Below are 12779 nucleotides of genomic sequence, written 5' to 3' on the forward strand. Positions count from 1 at the left end.
TATTGAAGTATTAAATCCTTCATTAGTTAGGTATCTAATCTGCATAATCCAAAAAACGATTTTTTAGAAATTATTTTCTTAAGTTAAAACAATGATTCATTATTCACGTGATTAGATATCGGATTCACTCACAGGCCACCAAGCATAAAGTAGGTTTAATAATAGTAATATAGTTTTACAAATTATGAATTGCCTACTAATCACAATACATTAGGTAACCAGGTAACCTACTGGCTACTGATAATATTTAAATTTTTTTACAATAATATAGCCAATACACAATAGTGATTTTTTTATAAATTTGCAGTTCGACGGTTACAATTCTAATATAAATAATATAATATAATAACAATAATATGTACCATACCTACCTGAATGTTATTTTTTTAGCAATACGAGCGGTATTAATTTTTTGTAGGAGTTAACACTGTATTTTGTAGTAGTTAACACTATCTTTTGTAGGAGTTAACACTACATTTGTAGGAGTTTACCATTCCCCATTTGAACAGCGACAGAGCCCCCCCCCCCCCCCCCCCAATGGTCTGATTCATTTAAATATGTAAAGCACCTCAAAGTCAAAAAAAGAAATGGCACCTATGGATATACAATATACATCCATGATAATAATATATATTATCAATTTTCATACGCATAACGTCATAACCTATTTACATAATATATTTTAAGTGTTTTCTTGTTTCTTCTAAAATAGCCATAAGTACCTACTTTACTGTTTATTTTAAATTTGATTATTTTTTTATTCTTGAACATATAGGTACTTACGTTATATTAACATTAAATTTATTGACTATTAACATATTTTATTATTTAGCAGTTTAGTACCTACCTAAGTTTAGTTGCTCTTAAGTCCTAAGAATATGCAATTTTAAATAAACATAATATGTTAATTATTGAAGTTAACCTGTATTAGGTGAATAAATAAATAATTGGTATGTAACGTACCTATGGCCTAGAATAAATCTTAGATTATATTATTATTATTTATAAAATTATTATTGATTATTTATTTACGGGCTATGTAAGCCCAATATTATTTGGCGGTGGTCGTTTGGGCGAAGGTAATTATTTTGATAAAAAAAAAAAAAAAATAGTCTGTGTGGGTAATTATCATTTAAACCGTTTAGTCGAATAAAATTATTTTTATAGGTAAGATAAAAACCTGGTGACTTTGATTTAGGACTATATTATTATCCTCAGTACAAATATTTTAATAACCACTCAGAAACTACTCATTCGAATTTTTAATTTGGTATAGGTACCTAAAAAAAATATCCACTAAATAATTTACAGTAAAAGGGGGGGGGGTTTACACAGTTTTCATTTTAAAAACAGAAGTCTGTATTACCACAGGACATTTCTTAAATAGTATCATTGATTATAAATACTAGTTTAAATACTAATTTATAATCAATGATAGTATTACTTGATACAATTACTTGAATCAGTGGCACCGAACTCATATATCATGTGAAGCGATCGCTTCAATTCTTAATGGGTGGGTATAAGTGAGAATCATGTAGAAACTCAAATAAAATAATATTAACAAAAAAAGTTGTGTGTGTTTTTAAACCATATTCGATGGCTGTAAAGTTTTGGTGGGTGGGTGGATAAAAATTCTAGATTTCACTTCACGATAGGTATAGTGTATACACTAGTTACCTATATATACCTACGTGACGTGTTACATATGTTTGAATTTCTATGCATGAAACAACAATACAACATTTGTGTATTATTTAACTGTTTAGCTTAAACTATAATAATTTGTATTAAATCCTTATTATATAACCCTTTTGGCCTTTTGTTATTAATATTAATTTTTATACCTATATAGGCACCTATTATCATTGTTTAAAACAATTAGTTTTATATTTTTATATTTTTTTGTTTAACTGTATTTTACTTCTGATCAGGTGGCCCTGCTGGGAGCCTTCCTATTCCGTAATTAATGTTATTTTATGTCACCCCACGTACGTATGTATAGATTGTAAGTAAAAAAAGTTTAAAAAAAAAACTGTACTTACAAATGTACAGAATATAATATATGGAAATCATTGAAATAAATTATGTTTAATAAAAGTAAAAATTAAATAGTTTTGTGTTAATATAATTGAAGTGAAGAAGTCAATATTCTATTAATATTTATATGTTATGTTGTAGAATAGTTTGAAGAAGTTTAACTAAAATTTAAAAATGTACTCTCCCGTACAGCTCACGATTTTTTATTTTTTATAAAACGATTTGTTTTTATGCTTAAAACGATGGTATGAAAACCGTTTTACAGAAACCATTATTTTAGAACTAATAGCCGTTTCAAATTTGTGGTTATATATAGTATAGGGCCCAGCGGTTCCCAACCTTTGGGCCGCGGCCCACAAGCGGGCCGTGAAAAATATAATATTAAATATTATATATATTTAAAATAATATTATTATATATTTGTATTATATACCTAATAATATTTCTGGTTATATTGGTTATAATAATATTTAATTATTATTAACTACACTACTACAGTGTACAATTATAGTATACTATTAACGCTATCGAACGTTTGAATAAATAAGCACCTATACTACCATTTGAACTTGTTAGTTCCTACACATGTTTAAAAATCGTCAATGTATATAAAAAAAAAAGGCGGGTAAGTGGATGTCGCTCTGCTGTACAGTAGGTTACAAGTGAGTCAATGTAATGGATTGTGTTAAATTTGAATCCAATGATATAATATCATTGAATAAGAAAAACGATTCTGAGCGAAGACGGTCAGTCAGTCTATAATATCTTATTAAATGTATTTGATGATATTATTGTGAATAAAGTAATTAATTTTAGTATTAGTCATTAGTATTTACTATAAATTGGTTAATTTCAGGGGCGCCGGAACGATTTTTTTGCTGTGGGGGCAAAATATTTCAAACTTTATTCTAGAGGGTATAGGAGCAAAAATAGTGGTGTTTAATATAAATTTATTAACAATACAAATTACAGTTGTAATTAACTTTTTCACATACACAGTTTCTTTGTTGTACAATCTTTAATCAAAAATCCCATAACTATATTTTATTATACAATAATAATAAATAAAATATACAGTTCAAATTTTAATGAATAATTTACATTTTACCAAATACACTTTTTCTCTCTGCTGTACGGCTAATGAACTCTTTTAGGATATCATCCAAGGAAATTTCATACAAAATAGTTTGGTTTAAGTGTAGTAGTAACAAATGAGTCAAACGCTTTTGACTCATAGTTGAACGTGTATAGGTTTTTAAACGCTTGAGCCCACTAAATGACCTTTCTGGTGTGGCTGATGCTGCAGGTATTGTGTATAATGCAGGTATTGTACTATTGTGGGCTAAATGTAAATATAATTAGGCCATGAAGTCGTGGGGGCCTTGCCCCCACAGTATTTATCTTGTGGGGGCAATTGCCCCCACTGCCCCCATTGTTCCGGCGCCCCTGGTTAATTTCATTTTTCCCAAAAAAATTACATTTTAAAATGACATTGCGTGCATATACAATTAAAACAATATACTCTAAAAGTTTCATATACCAACAAATAATATTTTTAAATTATAACAAAATAACTAAAATCATTATTCTTGGTTTAAATATGAAAATTTGTCTAAATTTGAAATTAAAATGTCTGTAAAAAATAAATGTGTTGATATATTTTTTAGATTTTTTGGTTACAGTATGAATTATTTATGAGAATCTTTGTTTTAAATTTTCAACCCTTAGTTATAAAAACTGAACATTTTATAGTTTTTTAATTCCAATGATTGATAATTTTCGAGATGTTGACAAATTTTGTCAAAATTCGAACTTTAAATGTTTATAAAAAAAAATCGTGCCTATGTATTTTTAAAATTTTTCAACTGATATTGTAACAATATATTAGAAAGCTTGTATTAAATTTTCAGACTTTTTGGCCGACCAAATTAAGTTTTATTGACAATTATAAAAATAAAAACTAAAAAAATTGAAAACTGAAAATGTCTGTAAACAGCTCAAAACCTATCAAAATATTTTCAAAATTGTATGGTGTATAGAAAATGAAAATATAAACATCCAGTGAAATTTTCATGCATCTAAAATTATTCGTTTTTGAATTACAACCAAATAAGAAAAACGCTACATGAGAAATTGAGTGAATATCCAATTATGTAACATTATGAACTTAAAACGCTCATAAAAATTTATTTTTACTTGCTTTTAGATATTTTATTTTTGATAAAAGTAGAAAAACTTATGTTAAATCTCGTGTTACATTTTAAACTCTTAGATTTAAAAAGAAAAATTTTTATGAATTTCTAACTCAAAATAATTTGCAAATTTTCGTCATTTTTACGTATTTTATCAAAATTTAAACTTTAAATGCTTAGAAAAAAAACAGATTTTTCATCTGCCTCTGAAACAATATATTATGAGCATTCTATTAAATTTTCAAGAATTTTTAAACAGTAGATAAAATTTTATTGATATTTATAGACAAAAAAACTAAAAATATTGGTAATTGAAAATGTCTGTAAACAGCTCAAAATATTTTGAAAACGGGATGGTGTATAGAAACTGCTTATATGAACATTCAGTCAAAATTTCATGTATTTATTTTTTTTTAGAGTTACACCAAAAACCAAAATCGATTTTGTCAAAAATCAATGTTGCGTAAAAATTCCCGTTTTTTCCTTAATTTTCCATTTGTTTTTCACGGTACTTTTGAAAACTACTGGAAAATGTTTACTTTTGACCCCCCAAAGTACCAACTAGATTCACTTTCCTATCAGAAAAGGTACTATTGAAGTAAATCTAAGCACTTTTACTGTCCTAAAACGTGATGACAGACACAAAAAAATCGCTTCGCTCAGAATCTAAAAGTAAAACTTAGGTATTGGAGACTTGCGGACATTTGAGTAGGTACTCAAAAATGTAGGTAGAAAATCGAAACAGGTATTATTCTTATACGCACTTCTAAAATGTGTACATTTACTGGTTATAAAAGTATAGGTAATTCTTGATATATAAGTAGATAAGTTTTCCGATGAATATCTATAACGTTTCAGGAGATTTTAAGGAGTCATTCGATAAGTACCCGCATTAGCAATGAGCCAAATTATTCTGTGAACTTAATAACGGGTTAGGTAATTCGATAACAATTTTAGCAGTATTTTGAACAGCCAATCAAGATCAACAATTAAGTTTGCACAAGGAAATTATCTTAGTTATATTGTAAGACGTTAAACCATATTGTTTAGTCTTAGACGGTTAGTGTTAGCGTTGCTAGAGTTATACTTAATTTGTAAAATATCAAAGTTTAAGTACCTAGGTACTGACACGTACAGTATTTTCTTAAAATATTATTTCGATCCAAATTGTACAGCATGGACCAATTTGATGGTAAGTAAAAAAATATTTACATACCTTATATTATAACAATATTTTTTATTTAATGCTCGTTTTTTAAATTTATCATAATATTATGCGTACAGCTATTTTTAAGGAGCAAAACATTTATATATTACCTACCTATATAAAAGTCAACATTTTGTTAATTACAAGTACTTTTCAGGAAAACTTCTTCCACGACTTAGATATTATATTAAAATGTTGAGTGTAGAGATAAATATTTTTTTGTAAAAACACAGCAAGGACTGCCAAGGAGAGTAATATTTTAGCGAGTTACATAATAATATTATTATGCTTTCGAAAAATCTCTAAACACCGCTGTATAGTGTGCCTACAAAGTCGTTTTTTAAACAAATAAACAGCATATTCTATCACACATTCAGACTGAGCAAGGCGACCGTAGGGAGGCAGTAAGGACAGTTCCCCACCTTGGCTTTTTCTGGATCAATTATCATAATGCTTATTAGGGCGGGGATTTGAATACACTGAAAAAACTGTGAATATATTCTGAATAATTCACTATATTATTTTGATTTTTATAATATCGATATAAATTCTAATATAAATTTGGTATAAATAATAATATGCATTTTAAACTTTTAAAGAATTGTAATAAGTTTTTCAGATAGAACTGATTGTTTTAAACTCTCAAATCTTAAAAATTAATTATTTCTTTTTTTTTTTATAAGTTTAGATCATATAATATTTATTTATCTGTATATAGGTATTGTTAATTAAATTTAACATGTACCTAAAATTTACGTGTAAAAAATCATGTAAAAGCGTTTACAAGTTGTAAAATAAAATTTAAAATTCAAATTTAAGAAAAACTTCAAAATCCCCCAAAAATACTAAAATTACCTTAAAATTTAAAATAGTCAAAAAACGCAAAATGAAACACTTCTTATTCTATTTGTGTATGTTATAAAATTAGTATCGTGTAGCACAGTAGCTAGATTTGGAAAACAATGCAAAGTGTATTGTGTATACAATGTGCATACAATAGTTTCAACTTTTTAAGTGTTTTTGGAACCAATGACTGAATAAGCTGGAAACATTTGATTTTATAAATTACCTAAAATAACGGTTACATTTTATTTATTAAAAAATACATTAGCTAATTTAAAATTACATAACAATCAATTACAATTATTAAAATACAAAATCAGCCTCCAATATAAAAGGCATTTTAGAATGTTTTTTTATTCATTTAGATGATCATCGTGAACGAAGGTCTCGATCTAGATCTCCATTAGTTGGAAATATTTTAGATGTTGTAGGAGGCAATGAGAACAATCCGTCAAGAAGAGTGCCTGGTATTCGAGGAAATTTAGTATATTTAGCTGCTAACGGTTATACATACGTTCAAAACCATACCTCCACCAATAGAAGGTTAGAAATAGTGTTTTGTAAATGATCTGAATTCTAAGTCATTTTTTTTTTATTCTTAATTAATTAGTGTAATACTAAAATTGTTTAGACAGCTAAGATGCACAAGGTACGAACGGGGTTGCCGTGCAACAGCCTCGATGGATCTGGAGCCAGAAAATGCACCAATTGATATGTATAGTATGCATACCCATAGGCCCGGGCATGATGTTGAGATTGGAAAATTTTTGGCAGCTCTAAGAAGCAGAGTTTCGGCTGAGAGCACATCACCCAGAGTGATATATGAGGAAGAATCTAGAAGGTAAGATAACATACTAAAAGTATTATAAAAATTTCAACATAATTTTACTGCTTATAATGAAATACTTAATACAACTAACCTTTTCAATAATATTGGCAGATACCCAAATGCAGCAATGCTCACTACCGTGGATTCTGCATTAAATATGATGCGGAGTATCCGAAAAAGATACAACCCCCCAGTACCAGCTTCATTAGCAGTAATGGGCGATACGATTGTATCTCAGAGATGGCGGGGTTTAATGTCACTATTTGATGACAACATGACCAGTCCATTCTATCAAGGCCCTCTAGAGTACCTAGTTGGTGAAGAAACTGTGTTTGGTGGATTGGTTTTTGCCAATATTGTATTTTTACAAAATTATTCACCATACATGAGGCGATCATCAGTAATAGCTATTGATGGAACATTTGCTGTGCTTCCAAGAATTCCAGGAGACATGGAACAATTGGTTACCATTCATGTACTTCTAGACAACATAGTAAATATTAATTTAAAACCATAAAATCTGAGTTAAATATTTAAATTATATAATAGTTAAATCAGTATAAAATATTAGCTTTCTCAGTTTTGAAAATCAAACTTAAAACAATTGTTTTATTTTCATCATTAAACATATTAATGAAGTTAAATAATTTCCAAAATATTATGATCAAAATAGAAAATGAAAATAATAATTTATTGTTTTTTGTAAGTCTATTCCAGTAGTATATGCAATACTGAACCAAAGGACTGAACTTGTATATTCAAGATTGTGGCAATTTCTAAGATATGACCTTTCTTTTGATTTATTAAATTGGCATGGGCTACAGGTCATAACAGACTACGAGACTGCTCTTAGAAATGCAACAAGAAGAGTTTTACCCGAAAGTCAGTTGATAGGGTGCTGCTTTCATTTTAATCAGGTCAGCTAACTTACATTCATATTTATGTTGATAACTACTCCTGCAGTGACTGTCTTCCTTACAATAGCTTTTTTTTTTTTTGATTTTACTCAAAATATTAAAATAATACAATATTGTTATACTCAAAGTGAGGTCAGAATGAATTCTGTTATAAATTCCTATAATAAAACTATATAAAATGATGCATACCTACCTAATATAAATATTTAATACAGCGCATTATAATACATTTAATAATATTTTAAATTTTAATTCTGATACTTCTTTGTTAGAACAAAATATAACTGTAATTTATTTTAAATATATCAAGAAGTAAACATTAAAATACCTATGATAGATTCACTGAATATTATGTAATTTATTAATCATTACCGTAAAATGTATTGACATCTTAACCCTAATAATAGCACCAGTTATATTTGAACTGAGTTTAAATTAATTTTTCTTTTACAAGATCATTGCATTTTAATTAAATCACTAAGTTAAACATTTAACATTAGCAGAAATTATTTTTGTTCTAAGCCATGTGTACATTAAAGGTTAAACTAAATATGATGATTGATGACTATTCTAAATTATCATCATTAAATATTATTTTTTATTTTAGTGCATAGTGCGATTTATTCAAACGCACAACTTGATGGTATTAGTGCGCAATAACCCACACATAGCAACTATAGTCAGAATGGTAATGTTAATTGACTAATTTGAAAAATTTATCATTGTGCTAAAAATTAAATTTATTACCAATAGATCATGGCATTGCCACACCTGCCACCAGAGAGAATTGAAGATTACCCCGAAAATTTCCATATTCTTGGTGGGTTCTTGGAAGTACAAAGGTTAGCCAGGGACATGAATGTAGCTGAAAATATCACAGAGCTTTTCCACTACTTCCAGAATTATTGGATGAATACAATTGGACCACATGGTTTCTCTGTATATGGTGTCAATATCAGAACCAATAATTATATTGAAAGCTTCCATAGCACCATTCAGACAACAATTGGCAGACATCCACCGATTTGGACCTTCTATGGTACTCAAACTAGAAATTGCAACATAATTAGTTAATTAATTTATGTATAAAATATTAGGTTAACAATTCTGAATTCATTACTTATAGATCGATTACGATTGGTAGAAAGGAGAGTAAGGAGAGAAACACAGCAGATTATAAATGGCCACCAGGTAAATATAAATATAAACACTAGGTAATAAATATTTAATATACCTACATAAAAGATGCATTTTTTCTGTCAAATTACATAACAGATTTTAATTTACGTCATTAAAAAAATAGGAACTATTTCCATATTTTTTTTCCAAATTATTATATTATAATGAAAATTAAGTATATTTTTTATTATTTAATAAAGTGTATAAAGCAAAATAAAAGAATTTAAAATGATTATTTTACTCAATGGAAAATTTAAAAAAGGAACATCTTTAAGCAAATATTATGTATTTATAATATATATAGTTGTTGTGCTTTATAAATTATATTTGATTATAATATAAAATATAAATTGATGTTTATTTTTTTACTCAATAAAATAACAAAAGTTACATCATAACTAAGTAGATATAAATCTATTTAGTCATAAGATGGATGTTATTTTAATAAATAATTACAATTTGCATTCTTGCTGCTATTTTTAAAGTATAATTGCACACACAATACATACCAAAATTATATTATAATTATTATAGTTTTAAAAATAATAATAATATTGTTTATTTATGATAAAATATCTAATATACTATACGTTAAGTTACTTTTGTTTATATTGAAAAGAATAAAAACAAAACTTAATTCTTAGTTGTTTTAAGCATTATAGTTCTTTAGGATACTACTTACTAAGACTACCAATGTAGTTATTTCCAATGTTATTGTAGGTTCGGAGAGCAATATTAACAAGTAGAGACACCAATAACCAATTACTAACTGCTGCACTTCAAAATGTCAGAAATGGCCGATACGACATTTCAGCATTCCTTCGACGAGTTGCTCACTCTGCAAGTGGTTACTGGGATCAACAAATTGGCCATTTACCAACGGGTAAATTTATCTTGTTTTTATTAATTTAATTTTTACTAAACAATTATAAATAATAAAAAATAGATGAGCAATTAAATGATCAACCACCAAATGCATTGGTACTTAGACCTCTTCAACCACCAAATGCATTGGTACTTAGACCTCTTCAACCACCACAATGCCAGTCAGGACGTATAATGCGTGGTGCTGGAAGGGGCAAACATCAAGCCCGGGTACAATCTGCTGTTCGACCCCCTGTTTTACATGCAGCAAGAGGCCAGAGACGCCGAGGACGTCCCAATACTAGCAGAAGGCTCCCTCCTCATCAGAGATTAAATGAAGAAGCAATGGAAGGTTTGTATGGCTGAAATTTTAAGATAAATTAAACAATTTTATAGATATGTTTAAAATGTTAAATTTGTTTATAGACAACATAATGGAAGTTCTACCGGAACCAGAAATCGAAGGTACAAATTATATTAATGTTTACAAATAATATAAATTATAATGAAGCAGATTTAATATTTATCTTTTTCTGTAGTTGTGCATTTTGAAGTAGTTGAAGCACTTACAGCTGAAAATGAACATTTAGGTAAGACAAAATATTTATTGTTTAAATCAATATTAATATGAAAATACTTGTATTCTAAGAGGATGAAAATTTTGAGATCGTGGTGGTTGGAACAGATGCTGAAGAATTGAACATCATCAATTTGGAGGATCAGACATTACCACAAATACTAGGTTACACGTCTTATGTACATTATATTCCTAATGTAAAAATTGTTATTAGTTTAAACAAAATATTATTAACTATTATTAATACTAATTAAGTAATAATATAAAAAATAAAAATATTACATTAACTATAACTTATTTTATACTTAAGCAGGCGAGGAATATGATCGTTGTTTTGTTTGTTGGCAACGCAGAGCTGTCGTTGTAGGTATAAATATTGTTCTGCCATGTGGACACGGGTGGTGTTGTGATGTGTGTGCTCGGCGATTGTCCAAATGTCCCGTCTGCAGGGCAGAATATCCAAGAACCCTAAATATAAATATTATGTTGACAAGTTTTAATAACGGTATATATTGGTATGTTTTGACTTTTAACGGTTAATATAAAAATATATTTACTTTTTGCAATAGACTCATGGATACGCAACATTAACAGCCTTTTAGACCCGACAGGCAGTAACTGCATTTGTTGTGGGAGGGCTTATAGGGACGCCCAAAATGGCTCAAGGTATGTGTACCTATATTGTGGACATGGATGGAGGTGCATGGATTGTACAATCTCACTTCCATACAATTGTGAAGTATGTGATGATACTGTGGATGGTGTTGCACAAATGTTCATAAGCTGATTGCTGATCAATTTATAATAATATATAAGTTTGTATTTTTTTTCGACTTCATTGAGCCATTTACCTATTAGTAGTTTTTTTTTTTTTTTTATAATAAACATTATTCTCTAACTAAAATCATTACTTTTCGTTTACTATTTTAAAATACCTATATTTATTAGTGTGATGGTAATTTGGTCAACAATATAAAAATAAGTAGGTATAATATAATATTTAGTATTAGTATATATAAGTATTATATAAGTATTCAATATTTAAGTATTATAAAATAAAATAAGTATATGAATAAATATAAAAATGTAGAAAAAATTTACGATCAAATAAAACTGGAATATTACAATTTTAGTTTATTAATTTTAAGACAGATTTCCTGACAAAAACCTATTTATGAATAATTATATTTTTTATAATTTATCATTAACTTTTCTTTAATACAGAAATTTAGCAAATTATACTTATCTTAGTAGGTAGATATTTTATTTATGCTTAGTACATAGATGACTAATAATTTCAACACCATTTTTTAATAGAAAATGGACATAATGATTAATGATTTATCAGTAGTTCTGGTAGTTCATCATCTTAAACATATTAGGCAGTTTTGAACTTACAAAGAAACCTCATACCAGAGGTTCAAAAACATATTAAATATAATACATACCTAAAATACTAATTATTTAGTCGTTAATTTAATAAAATTCTTGTGTCAATGTTTTTGTTTGAGAAAATGTAAAAAAAATTCATTTTTTTTTATTCATTCAAAGGTTTTTGTTTTGTAGGTACTTATGTAAAAACCAACAATTAATTTTAACTCTAAATAAGCATTTACAAAGTAAAATCTCAAAAAAATAAAAATAAATAGACAATCATAAAAATATTGTTACATTATGCAAATCAATGTTTACTAGTTTTAATAAATTAAGATTTATGGTTAGGTAATAGGTATACCGTTTACCTATTACAAAATCGGCTCACCGTGAAATATTCTAGAACTGTGGTTGGTTGAACCACAGAATAGATTAAATTTTATATTAAAATTAAATTTAAATTTATATTAAATTTCATATATTCTGTGGTTGAACCATGTAGTTAACTAATGGTTAACCATTAGTTATTCCTTATTTATACCGCGGATACCACATAGTTGAGTTCAATTGGTTCAATCTCAATCCTAGTTCCTACCATGACTAACTAAATTTATTTAGTCATGGTTCCTACTACCCCCTGGGCCATGAGCGTGTATAGTGTGTACTGTGTTCAGTATGTTCATACTTCATAGTAGCCAGTAGGTTACTGTTAGTGGTTCAAATTGAATTTAGTTCCTACCGAAAAAAAAAGACGAAA

General features: G+C 27.8%; 1 protein-coding gene and 1 long non-coding RNA gene across 6 annotated transcripts; one reads left to right on the plus strand and one right to left on the minus strand.

Moving 5' to 3' along the window:
- Positions 1–6490: 6490 nt before the first annotated feature.
- On the minus strand, positions 6491–12404 carry LOC132948956 (uncharacterized). Of its 5 annotated transcripts, none has more exons than XR_009665060.1 (7): positions 12097–12404; positions 11206–11438; positions 10709–11116; positions 9890–10643; positions 8776–9076; positions 7203–7592; positions 6491–7116 (listed from the first exon to the last, which is right to left on the minus strand). It is a non-coding gene; the product is annotated as an uncharacterized LOC132948956 (long non-coding RNA). The 5 variants fall into 5 exon arrangements; XR_009665059.1 differs by lacking the exon at positions 12097–12404 and having other exon boundaries at positions 10709–10840; positions 10954–11116; positions 11206–11344; XR_009665061.1 differs by lacking the exon at positions 12097–12404 and having other exon boundaries at positions 9890–10433; positions 10519–10643; positions 11206–11344.
- LOC132948954 (uncharacterized) lies at positions 7377–11435 on the plus strand. The gene is made up of 12 exons (XM_061019674.1): positions 7377–7604; positions 7819–8028; positions 8636–8716; positions 8782–9067; positions 9155–9219; positions 9928–10090; positions 10154–10423; positions 10498–10536; positions 10611–10661; positions 10721–10813; positions 10962–11153; positions 11218–11435. Exons 1-12 carry the CDS (start codon positions 7386–7388, stop codon positions 11433–11435), a joined length of 1887 nt encoding a protein of 628 aa, XP_060875657.1. The 5' UTR covers positions 7377–7385.
- Positions 12405–12779: the final 375 nt, after the last annotated feature.

The sequence above is a fragment of the Metopolophium dirhodum genome, chromosome 7 (genome assembly GCF_019925205.1).
Source record: "Metopolophium dirhodum isolate CAU chromosome 7, ASM1992520v1, whole genome shotgun sequence".
Taxonomy (NCBI): domain Eukaryota; kingdom Metazoa; phylum Arthropoda; class Insecta; order Hemiptera; family Aphididae; genus Metopolophium; species Metopolophium dirhodum.